This window comes from Meles meles, chromosome 2 (assembly GCF_922984935.1).
Source record: "Meles meles chromosome 2, mMelMel3.1 paternal haplotype, whole genome shotgun sequence".
NCBI lineage: Eukaryota > Metazoa > Chordata > Mammalia > Carnivora > Mustelidae > Meles > Meles meles.
In genome coordinates this window covers 175,898,309-175,920,773 of record NC_060067.1, presented here as the reverse complement: position 1 = coordinate 175,920,773, position 22,465 = coordinate 175,898,309, and the positions used below count along the sequence as shown (strand labels likewise).

Below are 22,465 nucleotides of genomic sequence, written 5' to 3'. Positions count from 1 at the left end.
AGTCCCAGTCTCTGCTCTGGAAAGTTGCCCAGCCTAAAGCTGCCAAGTAAAATACACGATGCTTGGTCCAGTTTGAATTTTGTATAAACAACTAATAACTTTTAGTATGTCTCAAGTACAGCAGGAGACATAGTAAAAAATTATTTATATGGCATGCGCATTTAACTGAGTAGTGTGTATTTTTATCTGCCAAACGTGGCAACCCAAGCCCAGACTTTGTTGGGTTTTTAATGATGCTCTCAAACTTTCTCTGTTGGTGTGCAAGCCTCTGCATACACAATATGAACTTAAAGTTGAATGGGTAAGTTAAGAATGTAGTCCCCAGGGTTAGACTGTCATGATTCAGGTCCCTGCTCGACCACTTCCTCTGTATGGTCTTAAATAAATTCTTTTTCTTTTTAAAGATTCTATTTATTTATTTGACAGAGAGAGACAGCGAGAGAGGAAACACAAGCAGGGGGAGTGGGAAGGGAGAAGCAGGCCTCCTGCCAAGCAGGGAGCCCGATGTAGGGCTCGATCCCAGGATCCTGGAATCATGACCTGAGCTGACAGCAGAAACCCAATGACTGAGCCACCCAGGCGCCCCTTAAGTAAATTCTTTACCCTCTCTGAACATCATTTTCTTCATCTATAAAATGGGTTGAGTGGATTAAATGAAATTCTGTGTGTGAAGGAGTTAGCACTGGGTCTGCCATGTGTGACGTTTTTAGTCATCTGGGAAAACAGGCTAGAAAGTGCACAAATATTCAGTGGGTACCACTAAGTGGAAAATCGAACAATGGGCTAACAGTAAGATTACAGGTTGCATAGTGCAGAGAGGAAAAAGGGAACAATATTGGAATGCAGCAAACAGTACTGAGAATACATACATCTACAAAAATGTCCTATGTACAAATGAAGCAGGTTTGGCCCTCTTGAGAGGAATTCCCAGTTTGGGGCTCCAGTCTGGGGGAAAAAAAGACTTTAAGAGGAGGCTAGCAAAATAAAATGTTAAAACCAAAATTTAAAAAGTAGTAAAAAAAAAAAAAAAAAACCAGGGGTGCCTACATGTCTCATTTGGTTAAGTGTCTGTCTTCAACTCAGGTCATGATCCCAGGGTCCCTCTTGAATGAGTCCCACATCAGGCTTCCTGCTCAGTGGGGATTCTGCTTCTCCCTCCCTGTCTGCTTCCCACGCTGCCTGCTCATGCTGTCTGTCTCTCTCTTGCTCACTCTCTCTCAAAAAATAAACTTTTTAAAAAATTAAAAAAAAAAACAAAACCCATGAGTTGACCCCATAAAAGGTGGAAGGGGAATTTAATGACTTCACTTTATAAAAGTTGCACAAGGGTTGGCTAGGTATTCTCTAACTCCACTGAGACCAGTGAAGAGGAAATTAGCTTGCACAATAGAGTATTTTAAAAGGTTTCACTTAAGATTGGCTAAAATTTGAAATCAGGAGAAGTAGTTGTGTGCAAATAGAAAGTAAATCCAGGGGTGCCTGGGTGGCTCAGTAGTTACGTGTCTGCCTTCGGCTCAGGTCATGATCCCAGGGTCTTGGGATCGAGCCCCGCATCAAGCCCCACATCGGGCTCCCTGCTTGGTCAGAAGCCTGCTTCTCCCTCTCCCACTCCCCCTGCTTGTGTTTCCTCTCTTGCTGTGTCTCTCTCTGTTAAATAAAATCTTAAAAAAGGAAAAAGAAACTCAGGGATTGATAGGAATAATATTTTCTTCTCAGATGGTCTTCAGAAATTGGGGAGGGTCTGCTGTTTGGGATGGTTTCAATGTCATTCTTTCTATATGAAAGATCAATGTTCTCTAAAGGTTCTGCCCAGGTCTGTGGTTCTAGAATCTATATTCACATTTCTTTTTTTTTTTAACAGTCTTTTTTTTTTTTAAGATTTTATTTATTTATTTGACAGACAGAGATCACAAGCAGGCAGAGAGGCAGACAGAGAGAGGAGGAAGCAGGCTCCCTGCCAAGCAGAGAGCCCAATGCGGGGCTCAAACCCAGGATCCTGGGATCATGACCTGAGCTGAAGGCAGAGGCTTTAACCCACTGAGCCACCCAGGGCCTGATGTGGGGCTTGATCCCAGGACCCTGAGATCATGACCTAAGCCGAAGACAGAGGCTTTAACCCATTGAGCCACCCAGGTGCCCCTATATTCACATTTCAAAAACCAAATGTGACAAGTATGTTTGCTGAGGGATTGTTGTCATGGCTTCTCTACCTCAATTTATTTGAATTAGGACATGGGCATTATTTCTCCATTTCTATTTAGAGCCAAGTAACCAGGCAACAACTGTAATTCTCTATTATTTTATCTTTTTTTATCCCCCAAAAGAATCACAGTAAGCTCAGAAGGAAGCAGTTTTAAGATCCTTGAACATTTTTCTCATAATTCAGGGCCTCAGACAACAGAGGTGCATGTTTTAAATACTTGATGACATTGATGAGGAATAACTATACTGGATTTTATAAAATTATTTATAAAATCTGTTCCTCTGGGTATTTGGCTTTTTAATCTTTCTCTCTTCCTCTTTGTCCATGCAAACTGTGGGGAGCAATTTGAAGACAGTTACAGGTGATGAAGTGATTGTGGACCTCTATTTTTCAAGGATTAGGGAAGAATGAAGTGTTAAATGAGATGGTTGATGTCCCAGGAAGTGGAAGAGAAGAAACTGAAAATGAAAATAAGGAGAAAAAAGTGAACTAAAATTCATTCAAAAGCATAGCTGAGAAGTAAAGACATTGAAAAATGTGAAATGATGAGACCGGGGTCACCTTGATCTTTTTGTCTTTACTTCCATTTTCATAAGGTTATAGAATGTTAGAGGTGAAAAGCATCTTAGAAATGAATCCACAGTAAAGCCTGTCATGCATCCTGGTCTCCCCCCAAGTTATCTTTACAGAGAAATGCCCCTATGGATGTTGACTGAATAGATAAGCAGGATGGGGGAAACTACCACTTGTTGAACATTTAAACTTGCTTTGGCGGAGCACTCTGCTGTCTTACAAATGTTGTCTCCATTAATCCCCATTGCACCTCTGAAGGAAATATTGACTCCATTTTATAGATGAAAAGTTGAGAGCTTCAGTAACTTATCCAAGATCACAGTTTAGTGAGGAAACCAAGATTGAATGTGCGTCAGCCCTATGCCACCACTACCCAATCTTGGCACCACTGTCCTTATTAACTTGAAATCTTAAGTCACTCATTCTTCTGATGCCTTTTTGGGAGCCACACACAGGTACAATATGGGAATGGGGGTGGGGGAGATTGACCTTAAAATTCAAAGAAGACACCTGACCTAGTAAATGAAATCTATTAAATGAGGACTCCTGCTTGTTGTCATAATAACCTATCCCCTGGATTGTATGTATATCCGTTAAATCTGATGAAGTAGTTATGGTTTTTAAGATGTTTTCCAGGAGCACCTGTGCAGTTCAGTCAGTTAAGCGTCTGACTCTTGATTCTGGCTCAGGTTATGATTGCAGGGTGATGGGATGCAGCCCTGAGCCAGTCTCTGCTGGGTGTGGAGACTGCTTAAAGATTCTCTCTCTCCCTCTCCCTCTGCCCCTCCCTGCTTGCGTGCTCCCTCTCTAAAAATAAATAAATGTGTTTGAAGTACCCTATCACTTTAAGTATGTCATGTTCACCCAGTCCTTCCTCTTTACATTTCTTCTCCAGCGTCCTCATTACTATAATCCCCTTTGTTCCTCCCAGCACAGACTGTTGCCTAGCACCTTCAACTCACTGTCTCTACAGCAAACTGTTCACACCATGAAAGGCTGTTCTAATCATGTTTTAATTGTTGTCATTTAGTCAGGGGTAGAAATTATCAAGTCCAGAGCCATTTTATTTGAACACAATTACTACTAATATCTTTGGCAACCCTAATTTACAGATAACCCAGTTCCTTGCACCCAGTAAAAGAGAAACTTCCCCCAAAGTAGTCCTTGATGGCAGGTACCCTAGGTTCTGCTCCAAAGTGATTTTCCCAGAGCACAACATAAGAGATTTCATCTGAGTTCCTGGGTTCTGAGAAGATGGCGAGAGAAGAAAGAATATTGCCCTTTACTTCCTGAAGATTCAAAGTAAGCCGAGTGGCCCCCAGGACAACCTGAAGAACAAACTTTGGCCTTTTCTCCAACATAATAGCATCCCACTTCATTAAGTTGAAATGCTTGAAAATCTTTCAACTATACAGCCAAACCCGCTTTCCTTTACACAGTTGATCTCTTTCTACCTACCTACAGCACCTACTATTTCCCCATCTATCAAACTTTGTATTTTACTGTGTTAGCCTTTATATTGCTTAGCTCCTTCTCGCAGAGCTGGACACAGAGGACACTCAAGAATTGGACTGACTGAATGTGTGCACAGGGCATGCTAGACCGTCTAAACCTGCCTGTGCCCTCCTTCCGTAAGGCAATGCTAGCCGCAGGCGGCTTCTGACCTCCTGAAATACCGATAGCCCGAATTGAGGCAGGCTGTAAATCAAAACCACACACCGAGTTTTGTAAATCAAGCACAATAAAAATCTCATGGCGCCTGGCTGACACAATGGGTAGAGCATGGGACATTTGATTTTTGGGTTGTTAAATTCAAGCCCCGCTTGGGTGTACAGACTACTTAAAAATCGAATCTTTTCAAAGAAACTCAGTTAAGTGTCCCTACTGGTTGCATAGTGAAACCTTACTTTGGAGATACTGAGTTAAGTGTATTCATGAAAATGTTTTACTTTCTATGTGCCCATTGAGAATTCCTAATTACTTGTGTGGCTCACATATTTCTATTGGACAGCACTGTTTCAAGGATGACAAGAAGAAATAAACTTGCATTTGAATCAGGCCGTGTTCTTTAGAAACAGTTTTATCGGTTCCTCATGAGACTCACGGGAGACACTCAAAGCTACGTCTCCCGCTCTAACAGCTTCGAGTCCTGGTACCCGCGCAGAAATATCAGTTTGAACGCCAGGGAAGCGCAAATCTGGGGGGCATTTGGAAAAGGACGAGAACCTCGGAACACGCCTTTTCTTTTTTTCCCGTCAGAAAGGTCCCACAGGGGTGGGGGCGGCGGCTCAGGCGTATAGTGGACGTGGAAGGCTCGCCCCGGGGGGGCACCGGAACCCCTCCAGAGGGCCTCCACACCCGCAACCCACAGTCCAAAGCCCGGCCCATAGGTGTCCAGCGAGACCAGAACCGCCTCTCCAAGATGGCCGGCGCCGCGGGGCGGGGCCGCCCGCCATCCCGTCCTCGGCCCGCCCCCGGCCCAGTGTCGATTGGGTGAGACGACTCGGTGGTGAGCGGCGATTGGGCCACACAAGACGCGAGCTGGGCGGGACCGGAAAGCGGTCTCAGCCGGAGGGGTGAGGGGGGGGTCCGCTCTCGGCGTAGGTCCCTGGGGATGTGGAGAGCTGGCAGCATGTCGGCGGAGCTGGGAGTCGGGTTCGCATTGCGGACCGTGAACGAGCGCGTGCAGCAGGCGGTGGCACGGCGGCCGCGGGTGAGGAGGGAGACAGCGTGGGGACGGTGGGCGGCTGCTTTGAGAAGGGGACACCTGCATGGGAATGAGTCGTCACGGTGACGCAGAGGGGGTGTCCCGGCGGGGCGGGAGCCGTCCTATCGCCTTGGCGTCGGCGCGGGTTGCAGAGCCCCCGCAAGGCTAGCGAAGGGTTTCCTCAGCGACCTCGCGATGAGTCTGACAGGTTTTCCGGAGGTTGATTCCGTTGGAGCAGAAGGTGTCCACTACCCGAGAAAATGATGTCCCCAACATCGCGGCCGTTGCCCACCCGCCTTGTTTAGGAGTCAACAGCCTTAATGGACGGGAGCAGCGCCGGTCTGGTGCCCAGAACATGCAAGAGAAGACGTCCCCAAGAGCACCCAGAGAGGGCCAGGTCTCCTGAGATCGCTTGTGCGGCAGCGTCTGACAGCTAGCAGTTGCTCAGTAATTGTCGACCCCAGAGCTGGGCTAGGACGTTTGGGGCAGGAAGCAACTGACATCCAATCCCAAGCAGTTTAAAGGGAGACACCCCCCCCCCCCCGCCCCTTATATTCTGTCTCCTCTTGGACTTTAATTAGACTTTAAATTGGACTTTCATTAGATCAAGTGTCAGTATTTGTACTCCCCTCCTTGTAAGTTTAAGCCGAATGGTGTGGAGTGTGACATAACTGAACATAGACACAACTGTACTGAGACATAACTGAACAGAAAGGTCAGACTTTCTCTGATCAAGCATTGATGGTGTCAGAATTCAGAATTCCGTCCTGGAGGCAGAAAACCTAGATTAGTATAGTCTTTCCTTGGCTACTAGTAAGATGTTACCTTGAACTAAGTCACTTACCTGGTCCGGCGTTTCCTCATCTGCTGTAGGCAATGAAATAAGCCCTCATTGCTTTAAGCTCCCTGCCAGCATGGATGTTCTGTGATTCTCAGTGATTCTCCCTATTACATGTCATGAATATATCAGGACCAGAATGAGTTTCCAGAACTTAACTATGGAGTTTCAGAAGCCAGCAGGGGCACCTCCCCTCTAGTGAGAGGGTAATAATGCCTTCCCTTAATGAAGTGATTCTTAAACCTCCAACATTAGTGTGCAAGAGCATCATCTGGAGAGTCTGTGTAAAACGCAGATGCTCAGACTCCAGCCACAGAGATTCGGGTTCAGTAGGTCTGGAGTGGTACCCTGATGATGCTGATACAGTTGGTTAAAGACTGCATTTTAAGGAAATACTGCTTTTACTTACCTTCCCAGTTCTCCTGAGAGTAGATATTCAAGTAGCTAACACAGGGAGCCTGGGTAGCTCAGTGGGTTAAGTGTCAGCCTTTGGCTCAGGTCATGATCCCAGGGTCCTGGCATGGAGCCCCACATCAGGCTTCTGGCTCAGTAGAGAGTCTGCTTCTCCCTCTCTCTCGCCGCCCCCCCCCACTTGTGCATGCAAGCTCTCACTCTCTTTCTCTCTCAAGTGATTAAGTAAAATCTTAAAAAAATAATAATAAAGTAGCTAGCACACTAGATTTGGATGCCATACATTTGAAAGACATTCAATCAACATTTGATACTGGTCTCCCTCCAGTATTGAAATAACAGAGCTTACCTAATGTCAAGTTAAGACCTATGCCAGTTGACTCTATGGGATCCATCTTATAGAGATTACTGGGATAATATGCCTAAACATTCACTCATTTGGCTCTTTCCCTCTTGGCAGGATCTCCCAGCCATCCAGCCCCGGCTAGTAGCAGTCAGCAAAACCAAACCTGCAGACATGGTGATTGAAGCCTACAGTCATGGCCAGCGTACTTTTGGGGAGAACTATGTAAGAGTCCTTTTCCAGTCTGCCTTTGGAAGAGTCGTGATTGCCAGGCTTCTGATTCGTTCTGTTTTTATCCTTTAGGTTCAAGAACTGCTAGAAAAAGCATCAAATCCTAAAGTAAGTGGATATCTGAATTTTGGAGTTTGTGTCTAATCTTGGCCCTTCAGCTAAAAGTTAGACCCATTTTGGTGGTTGAGTTTTACAGGATGATCAGCTGGCAGCAGAAATGTCTGTAATCATCTTGAACTCCAAATATTTCTAAGCTAGATTTTCTTTCTTTACTAAAACTAAGACTATAGTTTTCTCATCTGCAGCTTTTTGGATGTGGTGATTTAGGAGCTTACTATAATCCTGGGTCCTTTTGAGGTTTGAAAGCTCTAGTCAGCTCATCCTTTGTTTTTTTTGTTTGTTTGTTGTTGTTGTTGTTGTTGTTGTTGTTGTTTTATTTTGTCTTTTTGAAGTAGGCTCCACACCCAGTGTGTGGCTTGAATTCATGACCCTAAGTCATGTGCTCTACTGACTGAGCCAGCCAGGTACTCCATAATCATTTCATCTTTCATGGATGATATGTAAAAGAAGGAGGGAGCTGTTGGGAACAAGCAAGAGAAACAGAGTAGAGGCCTTGGGTTTTTCTCTAAGTATCCTTTGGAGCCTGGCTAACGATGGTGATAGCGTTTTATTGGGTAGACATGAAAAGACAGAAGGAAATGTGTAAGGTATTTGAGCCAGCAAGGCCTTCATAAATTCTAAGTCAAACATGGTTACCTTTTTCTCTGCAGATTCTGTCTTTGTGTCCTGAGATCAAATGGCACTTCATTGGCCACCTACAGAAACAAAATGTCAACAAATTGATGGGTAAGATAAAATTCTAAACATGGAGATAAAATCTCTCTCCTATTATATTACTTACACTGCTTTCTGTGGCAAAGAGAACAGCTTTTAGAATAGTCCTAATTCACCATTTGTGTTTTGGATTTTTTGGGAAGAGAAATCTTAATTCTTAGTATAAGGAGAAAGCCTCATAGGAGATAAGGAGAGCAGCTTCTGTATTGCATTCCTTTGCACCTTTATCAAAAATCAGCTATCCGTGGGCTTGTTTCTAGATTATTTACTCTGTTCTACTGATCTGTTTATCTACTTTTACACCGGTAGCATGCTATTTTGATTTACTGGAGCTTTATAATAATTCTTGAAATTGAGTATTGTTAGTCCCCAGCTTTGTCCTTCTTTTTCAAAGTCATTTTAGCTATTCTAGATCCTTTGCATTTCCATGTAAACCAATTTGTCAGTTTCTACCAAAATAAAACATGTTCTGCCAGTTATTTGATTAGGATTGCATTGGATCTTTAGATGAAGTTGGAGAACATTGACATAGTAAAAATACTGAGACTCCCAACACATTAATGGGGTATAGCACAGTATTGATTTAGGTCTTCTTTAACTTCTCTCAGTTAATATTTTGTTGTTTTCATTGTGCAGGATTTCGTCATCTTTTGTCTGATTCGTTCTGAGTTTTTCTTATATTTTGATGCTATCTATTGATACTATTGATGCTGTTACTTCAATTTCTGATTGTTTGTTGCTAATATAATACAATTATAATATAATACAATTAATTTTTATATATTCATTTTCTATACTGCAACTTTGTTAAATCCATGTTGTAGTTCTACTTATTCTAGTAGTTTCTTAGTAGTCTTTTTTTTTTTTAGATTTTAGTAGTTGGGTTTTTTTTTTTTAAGATTTTATTTATTTATTTAACAGAGAGAGATCACAAGTAGGCAGAGAGGAAGGTGGGGGCGGGGGGTGGAAGCATGCTCCCCACTGAGCAGAGAGCCCGATCTGGGGCTCGATCCCAGACCCTGAGATCACAACCCAAGCCGAAGGCAGAGGCTCAACCCACTGAGCCACCCAGGTACCCCATTCTTAGTAGTTTTTTAAATTCTACTTACTCTACCAGGGTTTTTGTTGGGTTCTTTTTTTTGTAGATTCCATATAATTTTCCACATAGACAACTATGTTACCTATGAACAAAGACCATTTCCAATCTGGATACCTTTTTATTTCTTTTTCTTGCCTTATTATACCAGCTAATACCTCCAATACAGTATTGAATAGAAATGCTACTAGTGCACATGCATGTTTTTCTTTTTTCTAAGATTTTATTTATTATTTTACAGAAAGAGAGGTCACAAGTAGGCAGAGAGGCAGGCAGAGACAGAGAGGGAAAGCAGGCTCTCTGCTGAGCAGAGAGCCCGATGCGGGGCTCGATCCCAGCACCCTGAGATCGTGACCTGAGCCAAAGTCAGGGGCTTAACCCACTGAGCCACCCAGGTGCCCTTTGATGTTCTTTATCAGAAGGGAGGTTTACCCTTCTAATCCTAGCTTGCTGAGAGGCTTTATCAAGAATCAGTGTTAGCTTTTGTCAAATGCCTTCCTTGCATCCATTGAAATGATCCTGTGGTTTTCTTTTTCAGTTTATTAACATGTTGAATTACATTTATTGATTTTTGAATGTTAAACTACCCCTACAATCCTAGGAATAAGCTCACTTGGTCAGGCAGTATTATCCTTTTACTGTAACGTTGCATTTGATTTGTTAAGTTTTGCTTAGAATGTTTGCATCTACATTCAAAAGGGAAATTGGGCTGTTGTTTTCTTGTCATATCTTTTTTTAGGTTTAATAACAATAATACTGGCCTAATAGAAAGAACTGGAAAGTACTCCCACTTCTTCAGTTTTTTTAAAGAGTTTGTGTGGAATTGGTATTGTCCCTTCCTTAACTGCTTGGTAGAATTCATCAGTGAGGCCTGGAGTTTCTTTGTAGGAAGGTTTTGGGGTTTTTTGGTTTGTTTGGTTTTTTTTTTTTAAGATTTCATTTATTTATTTGAGAGAGAGAGCATGAGAGTGGGGAGGGTCAGAGGAAGAAGCAGACTCCCTGCTCAGCAGGGAGCCTGATGCAGGACTCGATCCTGGAATTCCAGAATCATGATCCAAGCCAAAGACAGTCACCCAACCAACTGAGCCATCCAGGCACCCTGTAGGAAGGTTTTTAACTGTAGTTTCAGTTTTGTTAATAGGCTTCACATAATCTGTTTTTTCTTGGGTGAGCTTTGTTACTTTATGTTTTTTGAGGAATTTGCCCATTTCATCTAAAGTAATGAATTTATGAGCATTAAGTTATTAGTAATATCTCTTTATTATCCTTTTAATATCTGTAGAATCTGTAGTGATGTCAACTTATTCCTGATGTTGGTAATTTGTCTTCTCCTTTTTTTTCTTAATCCATCTGACTGAAAGTTTATCAGTCTTCTCTGATAACTACTTTTAGTTTCATTAATTTTTCTCTGCTGTTCTATTAGTATAATATGTTATATAAACAAAAATAATGATGTATTATGGGATTTATAACATGAAAAAGTAAAGTGCATTGAAACAGTGACATACAAAATAGAAAGTAAGAAACAGAAGTACACTATTATAAGGTTCTTAAACTTTATATGAAGTGATATGACATCATTTTAAGGTAGACTGTGTATAAGTTCAACTTTAAAGCAACCAATAAAGGTGCCTCACTGGCTCAGTTGGTAGAGCATACAACTTGATCTCAGGGTCATAAGTTCAAGCCTCACACTTGGGTCATAAGTTCAAGCCCCACACTTGGGCATAGAACTTACTGAAAAAAATAAATCAACCAATAAAATAACACAATAGAAAATTATAGCTAATAAATCAGCAAAGAAGATAAAGTGGAGTAATAAAAAATACGTGAAATGGTATCTCATTGTGGTTTGATTTGCATTTCCCTAATGACAAATGAAGTTGAGCATTTTTTCATGTGTTTATTGGCCATTTGTACACCTTCTTTGGAGAAATGTCTATTCAGATCCTTTGTGTGTTTTTTAATTGGGTCTTTTTATTATCAAGTTGTAAAATTTCTTTTATATATCCTAGGTACCAGTCCTTTATGCTGTATATGATTTGCAAACATTTTCTCCCATTCCGTGGGAATGATATCTTTACCATCTTTGGTATCTTTACCATCTATCTTTATGGTATCTTTTATAGCCTAGAAATCTGTCATATTAATGTACTCTAGTTTATCTCTTTTTTCTTTTGTGGCATGTGCTTTTGGTACTATAGCTAAGAAATCCAAGGTCACAAAGATTTTTTTTCTTAAGTAGTCTCTGTGCCCAATATGGGTCTTGAACTCACAACCCTGAGATGGAGAGTTGGATGCTCTCCCATTTGAGCCAGCCAGATGCCCCCAGAGTCTCAAAGATTTGCTCCTATTTTCTTCTGAGAGTTTTATTGTGTTAGCACTTACCTTTGGGTCTTTTGGAGTTAATTTTTTTTTTTTTTTTTTTTTTTTTTTGGTCAGAGAGAGATCACAAGTAGGCAGAAAGGCAGGCAGAGAGAGAGAGGGGGAAGCAGGCTCCTTGCTGAGCAGAGAGCCCGATATGGGACTTGATCCCAAGACCCTGAGATCATGACCTGGGCCGAAGGCAGCGGCTTAACCCACTGAGCCACCCAGGCGCCCCTGGAGTTAATTTTTATGTATAGCCTAAGGAAAAGGGAGGTGCCACTTCATTCTTTTCCACTGAACTTTTTTGTACCTTCACCTTTATTTTTCAAAGGTACTTTTGCAAACTGTAGAGTTTTAGCTTAATGGTTTTTTCGTTCGTTTGTTAGGTACTTCAAGACACAACAGCCCCACGCCCCGCCCCCCCAGGAGGGGCGTCCTTCGGTACTTTAAAGATACTGCTCCACCGTCTTTACTTAGACTGTTTCCAATGAGAAATATAATGTCATCTTTATCTTTGTTCCTCTGTATGTAACATGTTGTTTTATTTTTCCTTTAGCTACTTGCAAGGTTTTCTTGTTATCACTGACTTTGAGCAATTTGATTATGATATGCCTTGGTGTAATTTTTTTTTTTTTTTTTTTTTTTCACATTTCTTGTGCTTGGGGTTCATTGAGCTTCTGGGGTTCTAATTAAGTTTAGAAGTTTTTCAACTATTGTTTCTTCACAAATATTTTTTGCCTCCCCCTTTCTTTTCTCCTTTGGGGACTCCAGTTACCTATTGGTCTGCTTGAGGTGATTCCACAGCCCACTGATGCTCTTTTAATTTTTATTTATTTATTTTTTCCTTCTCTGTGTTTCATTTTGGATAATTTCTTCAAGGTAACTAAGCCTTTCTTTAGCAATGTCTAATTTGCCATTAATCCCATCAGTGGATTTTTCATCTCCTACATGGTGGTTTTCATTCCAATTGAGTCTTTTATATCTTCCATGGCCTTCTATATTTTTTTATATATGGCACATGGTTACAGTAACTGTTTTAATGTGCTGCCTACTAATTCTATCATCTTCTGTCATCTTTGACAGTCTGGGACAGTTTCAGCAGATTGATTTAACTCTTCATGACGTATCATATTTCCTGCTTCTTTGAGTGTCTGATTTTTATTTTGGGGGGGTTTGTTTTTTGTTTGCTTGTTTTGGACAGTCAAATATTGTGAATTTTCTTTTTGGGAGCTGGTCATTTTCGATTCCTATAAATATTTTTGAGCCTTTGTTTGGGACACAGCTAACTTACTTAGGATGGTTCCACACTCCTCCTGCATTCGCCTTTCCCGTGCCACATTCTAGAAACTTTAGCTGGGGGAATTGTGGGGCTCACTTCATTTGTTTCTCATCCCTCAGAGATCACTATCTTTCATTGCATGATACTCAGTTCTTTTACTTCGCCGTTTCATATATTTTGTCCATTTCGATGTTCAGGTGGGAGGGTAAATCTGATCCCTATACTTCCTCTTGTTGGAAAGCAGAAGTCTATTTTTTTTTTTTTTTAAGATTTTATTTATTTATTTATTTATTTATTTGACAGAGAGAGAGATAGCGAGAGAGGGAACACAAGCAGGGGGAGAGGGAGAGGGAGAAGCAGGCCTCCCACTGAGCAGGCAGCCTGATGTGGGGACTCCATCCCAGGACCCCAGGATCATGACCTGAGCCAAAGGCAGATGCTTAACGACTGAGCCACCCAGTCATCCCTTTTGTATTATTTTTAAAAGCTATTTCGTATTAGGTGTGAGGAAAGTAGGGAGACTATTTATACTTAATAAGTGGACAGCAAGACAATCAGCTTTTTATTGGAGAAATAATCAAATTAGATTCCCTTCCTCACAGTGTAAATTCCAGTGAGATTAAAGAATCTTTTTTTTTTTTTAAGATTTTATTTATTTATTTGATAGAGAGAGACAACGAGAAAGGGAACACAAGCCAGGGGAGTGGGAGAGGGAGAAGCAGGCTTCCTGCCCAGCAGAGAGCCCAACACAGGGCCTTGATCCCAGGACCCTGGGATCATGACCTGAGCTAAAGACAGATGCTTAACAACTGAGCCATCCAGGCATCCCGAGATTAAAGAATATTAACTTGAAAATCAAATTATGAAGTATTAGAAGAAAAGTAGGAAGATACTTTATTTTTTCAGGCTGGTGAAAGACCTTTCTAAATAAAGTCTGAAAGCCATTAAAGAAACAATTAGCACATTTGCTTACACAAAAATTAAAGCTTTCCGTATGTCAAAGCAAAAGGGAAGCACAGTAGTAAAATAATATTTTTTAAAAGGGGAAGAGGTTAATGTCCATAATGTCTAAATAATTTTTTTAAAGATTTTATTTATTTATTTGACAGAGAGAGACAGCAAGAGAGGGAACACAAGCAGCGTGAGTGGCAGAGGGAGATTTAAGTTCCTCACTAAACAAGGAGCCTGATGCAGGACTCAATCCCAGAACCCTGGGATCATGACCTGAGCCGAAGGCAGATGCTTGCTTAACAACTGAGCCACCCAGACATCCCTAAAGAATTTTTTAATGCATAAGAAAAACATAGGGAAAAACTAAGAACAGGCCATTTATAAGGATAAAATATACAAAAGACCAGTAATCAAACAAAAAATGCTTACCCTCAATAAGAGAAATGCAAAATACAATAATAAATTCTACTTTTCACCAATCAGGTTTGCAAAAAATAGAAAGTCTGCTAATATCCAATGTTTGAGAGCATGAGTAAATGAGCACTCCACATTTTGCCAGGAAGATTCTAAAATGGTAGGGCTTTTTTGGATTTCTAGTATCTAACACAGTTTTAATTGTACTTTGTCCTTAACTAGTAATTTCAATTCTTGGTACTCATGTATCCTATAGCAACTTGTATATGTGCACAAAGATCTGTTTCTAAGCTTTGGTTTTGTAGTAAAAAAAAAAAAACAAAAAGAAAAACAAGGTTAATAAGAACAATATTAAGGAAATTGTGATCATCTGTTCTGTGGAATGTTGCAGTTGTTAAAAGTACCAGTAGATTTATGGTACTAATGTAGAAAAAATCTCCAACATGTATTGCTAACTGGAAGCAAGCAACCCATAAAACATTTACTATGATCCAGGGTGCCTGGCTGCCTCAGTTAGTGGAGTGTGTGACTCTTGATCTCAGGGTTATAAGTTCAAGTCCCACGTTGGGTATAGAGATTACTTAAAAATAAAAGGTTGGGGGGGGGGCGGGAAACCCAGTATAATCCCATCTATATGTTATTCCAAAAAATAACAAGAAATTATACATCTGGGGGGGTGTCTATGTGATTGGATGGAAATACACTAAAATGATCTGGAAGAATCCTCAGCCCAGTGGTAATAGTGGTAGTTTCTAGGGTGAGAAGCTCTGAGTTTTTACTGCATGTGCTTCTATATTGCTTTTTTTTTTTTTTTCTCCACATCAAGCATATCTGCTTTTGGTCTGTTTTTTAAGTATATATTTTTTTAAATGAAGTAGCCTAAGCTCAAATTCAGCATTAAGAATATGGAGTCAGGGGCCCCTGGGTGGCTCAGTTGGTTGAGCGACTGCCTTCGGCTCAGGTCATGATCCCGGACTTCCAGGATCGAGTCCCGCATCGGGCTTCCAGCTCCTTGGGGAGTCTGTTTCTCCCTCTGACCTTCTCTCTCATGCTTTCTCTCACTCATTCTCTCTCAAGTAAATAAATAAAATCTAAGGAAAGAAAAAAAAGGAATACGGAGTCATGGGACACCTGGGTAGCTCAGTCGGTTGAGCCTTCTGCTCAGGTCATGATCCCAGGGTCCTGGGATTGAGCCCCACATCAGGCTCCTTGCTCAGCGGAGAGCCTGCTTCTCCCTCTGCCTGCTGCTCCCCTTGCTTGTGCGCTCTGGCTTTCTCTCTCCCTCTCACACATACACAAATAAGTGAAAAACCTTAAAAAACAACAACAAACATGGAGTCCTGGGGCACCTGGGTGGCTCAGATGGTTAAGCATCTGAGCATTTGGCTAGGGTCATCTCAGGGTCCTGGGATGAAGCCCCATGTTGGGCTCCCTGCTCAGCAGGATGTCTGCTTGTCCTTCTCCCTCTTCCCCTCCCCCTCAACAGTCACACACACTCTCTCTCTCTCAAATAAATCTTCAAAAAAAATATGATGGAGTTTGCCATTATTTAAATCACAGCTCCAATATTTGTTAGTTTTGTGAACTTGAATAAACTTTAGCCTTTCTGAGCCTCAGTTTCCCCAGCTGTAAGGTGGAGGTAATAATAGTGCTTCATGAACCATGGTAAAGATTGAAAAGCAGTAATGCATGTATACTGGTTAGCAAATTGCCTGTTTGATGAGAGCAAGCTGCTGATGTTGCTGCTTCTGTCTTTGCCCTGTATCTGAGGCAAGAGTGATATTTCATGTCACATGCATCTTTGGAAAAGGAGATGGTTTCGATGATGTCAGCATCTCCCTTAGTTGTCGTTCGGTCGTCCTTGTTGAACGAGAGCACCCCGTCCCACAGTTTAAGAACATGGCGTTATCCCGCCAGGGAAGCACTTGGGCCTCCATAGTTATCCTTTCTTTATTGTCATCTTGATCCGGTTCTCGCCTGTGAACTGAGGTATAGTCCCATCAAGCCTGCTCTTGGGAATCTGCACAATTTCCAGCCCTCTTGAATGCATGTGCCTCCTGGTTGCAGCAGGTCACTGTTTCCCTGATGGATCCTTTCCAATGAGGTAGCAGTGGGCTGACATTCAGCCTGACATTTAGTAAAACCATCTCATAAGTCTGAGCGTAAGTCTGTCTTGTTCTCTTTCTGAGAAATCGTTCTTCCATCCACCAAGTCAAAAAGATTGGTTGTATGTTGCTTGCTACAGTACAGTGAATGAAGAACTACCCTGCCTCTTTCTCGTTTCAGCTGTCCCCAATCTCTTCATGCTGGAAACAGTGGATTCTGTGAAGTTGGCAGACAAAGTGAACAGTTCATGGCAGAAAAAAAGTTCTCCTGAAAGGTTAAAGGTTATGGTCCAGGTTAATACCAGTGGAGAGGAGAGTAAGTGACCCGACCTGAATTATAGATTTTTCTTCCCCTTAGTGTGGTTGAAGGTCAGGAAGAATGGCAGGCCTAAGAATCTGATAGCTAAGGGTCTAGAAGGAAATCACAGGCCTTCAAGTAAGCTGTTTTCTGTAGGATCTAGATGGCACAATGACATCTAAGCCAGTCCATGTATAACTCTTTCTTACATTGTGGTTTGTTAATTCTTAGTTTTTTGGTGGCCCAGAATAGGACAAGCCAAGAAGGGAACTATAACTTTGATCTCCTGAAAATTCCTAGAAATCCGTCACTCCTGAAGGAGATGGCACAGTTACAGGTATAACATTCAGGTGTTAAAAAAATTACTTAATGTTACATTAGGAGGGAAAAGAAGGAAGTCACTTGAGCTCCAGTTAATGAATACCTTTAAGGGGTTTGGGTTGACGGTGTAACCTAGTGAACAGAGCAGGAGCTTTGAAATCAGACCTCGGGTTTGAGCTCCTGCACTTTCCAGCATTGTAACCTCAGGCAAGTTACCTAACCTCTCTGTACCTCAGTTTCCTTGGCGGACCGTGATAATCACAGTGGTGCCTACGTCAGAGGGTGTTGTCAGGATTGAAAGTGGTCACGTGGGCAGAGCTGCTGGCAGGGAAGCCTGCATATCCCACTTGTTAGCACTTGTTAACAGTAAGTGTTCACAGACCGGTCGTTTGCTTACGACCAGCAGAGCCCCAGGATTCGCCAGACGGTAACGTGAAGGAACACAATGCAGACTATCTTCCAGATAGGCCCTCGGGCCAGGCTTCCTGGCTTTAAATCCCAGTTGCGCAGTTTCTGCCTGTGGGACCTTGGACAAGGCACTGCGCCTCCCTCTGCCTCAGTTTCCTCATTTTTAGAGTGGAGACAGTAAGAGTACTTACTGCATAGTTACTGTATTAAGTGCCTGACACATAAGTGTTTTGTAAATTGTAACAATTTTTATTTCTACATGCACCTAGATTATATATTATGTTATCAATATAGGTATGTCTGAAACTGGCTCCAGGTGAAGTCTATGATAGCATTTCTTGATAATTGGCTATATTAGGCTATAATTAAAGATTAAAGTGAACATTCATAGCATCTCCATTTGCTAAATGAGGGAAAGAGAACATCCATATTCCTTATAATGGCATAACAAATAATCATTTACTGCAGATTCCTCCTCCATTTGTTAATTAGCAAGTTCCATTAAATTTTACAAATACTTAGTGAAAACTGTGATATATACTTTATTTTAAAATGTTTACAGCTCTAATAAATTAATAAAACAGTAGATGTACCAGAGCTGGGAAAAGAATTCCCCGGCGAATCTGACATTTTGACAATGTGAGTCTTCTTGGTGTCCCAAGAAAGACGGTGTTTTTTTCTCTTCCCTCTGCTCTAGCTGTTCTCACCCCAGATCACTGAGATTCAGATGATTAATACTCAATTCCTGACCAGAAGGGAAGCAACATAAACAAAGGCCACCAAAATAAAATTACTTTTTAGGACTGAAGGGTACTTTTTTTTTTTTTCCCCAAGAGGTCCTCTAGCCCGAAAGTCACCTCCTTTTTAAGGAAGGGATAGAAATGAAGCCTTCCTCTGGCTACTTCAGACATGTTGGTACAAGTGTCTTCTGTTCCTTTTTGTGAAGGTAAACATGGCCTTCTGCCTTCAGAGACAGTAGCCGTGGTGGAACACATAAATGCCAAGTGCCCCAGCCTGGAATTCGTGGGGCTCATGACCATAGGAAGTTTTGGCCATGATCTTAGTCAAGGACCAAATCCAGACTTCCAGGTACTGGGGGCCAAGGATGGGGGTATTGCTCGCATATTAAGGAAGCATCTTAGTGAAATGCTGTTACAGGACAGGCTGCCATGATAAACTTCAGAGACATCCCAGATATTGCCTGTCAGGGGTTATGACCCTCTTCTGAATTCTTCTTGTAAGGGAAGGAGAAAATAGGTTTCCAAAACCCCACAGACCTTTCTCAACCCCACTTGAACCTGGCTAAAACAGTCTTCAGAGAAAACCAGTTCTTTTCTTCCTTTTCCAATGGCTGATGATTTTTTTTTGTTTTGGGGGGGCTTTTTTTTTTTTGAAAATAGGAGCATTTGCTAAAAAAAACTCTTTTGGTAACTTCTGAAAATTTTGACAGGCCTTGAAACCACAAGGAATCGATAATCTTTGGCAGAGATGTTCAGATTCAGCCACTTTAAGGCATCCTTAGAGAAGGCAGGAATGAAATAAATGTCACACTTGTCTTTCTGTCAGGTGTTACTGTCCCTCCGAGAGGAGCTGTGTAAAAAGCTGAGCATCCCCACTGAGCAGGTTGAGCTGAGCATGGGCATGTCCATGGACTTCCAGCATGCTGTGAGTGTCCCCCTGGGGGCCTTTATCCACCTCAAGGGGGGGGGTCCGAAAGGCCACAGCAGGGAGTGGTTTTTGTCAGAGAAACCTTTGAAAATGACTCATCGTAGCAATAGGGTCCCAAGTACCTGTTCCAGCATCCTCCATCCCCTTCATTTTTGAAATTGAATGTATAGAAATGATAGCTTTGACACATAGCTTTTTTTTTAACTCAATACGATTCCCTGAATGGATTCTAAAGAACTAAAAAGGGGCTCCTGGCTGGCCCAGTCAGTAGAGCACATGACTCTTGATCTTGGGGTCATGAGGTCAACTCCTACAGTGGGTATAGAGATTACTTAAAAATAAAAATAAAGTAAACTATAATTTTTTAAAGTTTATTATATATGCTTTTTTGGAGTAGTAAATAACTTGATAAAGTGCTAAAAATCAAAGTAGAAACTTGACTCTGTGCATCCAGTAGTTGCATTCTTGGAAAATCACATAAACCGAAATAGTGCAAAAATACTTTGTGTTTATAAGTATGATGGAATTCAATCCTGTGCTCAAACAATCAAGAGGAGGTATTTTCTTTTTTTTTAATAAAGATTTTATTTATTTACTTGTCAGAGAGAAAGAAAGAGAACAAGAACAAGCCGGGGAGCCACAGGCAGAGGGAAAAGCAGGCTCCCCCCTGAGCAGGGAGCCTGATGCAGGACTCAATCCCAGGACCCTGGGGTCATGACCTGAGCCAAAGGCAGACACTTAACTGACTGACCACCCAGGCACCCCAGGAGGAGGTTTTCTCATTTGCCTAATCATGGAGCATCAGGAAGGGCTGTGGGCTGTGAGACCTGTCCATTGTGCCACCGTGTCTCAGAGTGTGACCTCTCACTCCGGCCCCAGATAAGCAGCAGTTGTCTTCCCTAATCATGGTGACAGCCATGGACAGGCTTACTGATTTCTCACACACACCCTGGAGGTAGGATCATCCCAAGGTTAACCACTGCCCTATAGCCCTCCTCAGCTGCATTATCATCGTGAGCCACAGCGACAGGCATGGCTTCAGCATTGGCTGCCTTATTTCAAACTCGGCCCCAGTACTTTCTCTTCTTTCCCGCAGATTGAAGTAGGATCTACGAATGTCCGAGTAGGAAGCACCATTTTTGGAGAGCGAGATTACTCCAAGAAGCCTGCCCTGGACAAGTCGGCAGCCGACCTGAAGGCACCAGTGGAGGTGGCGCAGGCGCACTGAAGCCAGCCACAGCCAGCAGTGGCGCATGGGCCGGGCCGTCCAGGAGGACGAACTATGCACTCACTTGGATTTCCATCTCGATATTCCCTATGTTACAGCACAGCCGTGCTCTCCTTGTGACCCTCAGAGAGCGTGCTGATGATGACGTGTGTGGATGGAAACATCTGTACTTAGTATCTCACCCAAGAAGTTCACTTCAGGTAGTGGCTTTGGATTGGATCTCGGAAATCCAGACATTTCTGCAGAACAGATATCAAGTCAATAGCCAGGAATTGAGTTCAGTTTTGAATCTTGCCCAGGAAAAACAACCAACTCATGAATGCCTTCCCCAGGTTAAAATGTGGCCACTGATGCCTATAATCACCAGAGTGAGAGGGAATCGCATTTGTCGTCCCCTTTTGTAGAAAACTCTCTTCACACAAATCCCTAGTGAGTAATTAATTGTCTTTGCTGCTCTGGAGCAGAGTGATTGCTGTCCCCAGTTTCCACCCCACCCAGTAAATATTTATCTGTGCTCTGGAATGGCAATACAGGTGACTTCAGGAACTGGCTCAAGGCAATGCTCCAAACCCAAATCATGGCTCATGAGAGTTTATGGCTTTGGCCACCTTGTGGTGTTGATCCTGAAAATGACAGAGGTAACAAATGGGTTTGAGCCTTTCTAACATCCTCCTCAAGAGACAGGGCTTTGAGCTTTTTCCCCTGGGCTCTCCAATGAGGAAAATTTAATGCTGTGATTTCTTCTACACCATAATCCTCTTAATCGTGGTTTCTTATCAAAGACCAGTGAATCTCATCACTTCTCAGAAATTCCTTCAAAGCCAGTTCAGGCTCACAGTTTCAACAAGGCCTGGCTTTGAGGTTCCCACCCCTGCAGAGCATTTTTCAGGCCCATCTATGCCCTTCCCTCCCCTGCTGTACTGATAAGCCAGAATTTTGCAACTTCTTGGTTGTTAATAAAGTAGCAAGAGCTTCAAAAACTAGAAAGCACAATTCTCAGATACTCGTAACAGTCTTTATTCAAGCCCCAGTCATTTATCTCATGAAATAACTTTCAGAACCTGTTGCTACTGCTGAATGTAATTTTGTAAAACTTAAAACCATTATGATGCCTGTATTCTTTCAATCAGAGCTATAACATGATGTTTCAGAGTGTGTTAAATAAAAATGTGAGTTTGAATTATACCATCTGTGCCGATTACAAAGCAATTAAAATACTTATTTTTTAAGACCTGGTGTAATGAGTGAGTCTAACAGGAGCGAGGCATTGGAGCTAACAGGTAGCCGCTGTGCCCATCACTTGACACGGTGCCAGCCCAGCTTTAGAAGACGACTTGCCCTGGCTCAGAGATGCAGCCAAAGCCACACCATGGAGGAGAGAAGAATTCTGAACTTCTAAAGGCAAGAAAATGAAATGTTGACACTTCAGGAATCACAAAAAGAAAGCAGTATTACTTACCTCTTGCCACAAGAACCTCTACTTTAGGTGGCCTCTAGGTGGCAACATTGGCTAACCTCTGGGCAAGTACTGGGGCTCCACCATGCACATTTCTTGGGAGGGGCCCCTCACCCTGAGTCTCACCCCTTCAGAGGGCAGAAAGGAGGCCAAAGAGAACATCATTTTTCCAAATGATAGGGCTGACTCTTGTAAAGCCACTAGGTTCTTCCAAATACCTCATTTCTTTGCTAACTGGATAGGGGTCCGAGGATGGCTGTGGAACTGGGAAAAGTGAACTTGTCTAAGCTTTTTAATAAAGAACTCTCTGGATTGTGCCTCCAGATTGAGAACAATGAAGGAGGCAAGCCAGAGGAGGCTGAGTCAAACCCAGATAAGGAAAGGAAACTAAAGTAGGTCTGTCCAGTTCCCACAACAGGCCAGGACCTTTTGCAAAGAGGAAAGCCAGCAAAATGGTGACTTTGATTTTTGGTGCACGTGACAGGCAGCAGGTCGGAATCCTCCCAGATTTTCATTAGATGGGTGATAGCATCCACAGAAAGTTCCTGAGTCACAACTGCATGCTGTTCTGGGACAGACCGACCATGTGGCCTAGCATTCTCTGTCCCCGCCATCATCTACCCAGGCCCTTGGCTGCCTGGTACCAGCCTCAGAGGGTTCTGATGCTCAAAGACTCCCAGTCATCCAGTATGTCTTTGGCCTTGCAAACATCCTCAGAGAGTCCAACCACTGCA

The 22,465-nt window shown here is 42.4% G+C and overlaps 1 protein-coding gene across 1 annotated transcript; it reads left to right on the top strand.

The window, feature by feature from the left end:
• Window positions 1–5,347: 5,347 nt before the first annotated feature.
• LOC123937602 (pyridoxal phosphate binding protein) lies at window positions 5,348–21,504 on the top strand. Its single transcript, XM_045998569.1, has 8 exons — window positions 5,348–5,489; window positions 7,193–7,300; window positions 7,379–7,414; window positions 8,077–8,152; window positions 16,534–16,668; window positions 18,326–18,468; window positions 18,946–19,044; window positions 20,144–21,504. Exons 1-8 carry the CDS (start codon window positions 5,391–5,393, stop codon window positions 20,273–20,275), a joined length of 828 nt encoding a protein of 275 aa, XP_045854525.1. The 5' UTR covers window positions 5,348–5,390; the 3' UTR covers window positions 20,276–21,504.
• Window positions 21,505–22,465: the final 961 nt, after the last annotated feature.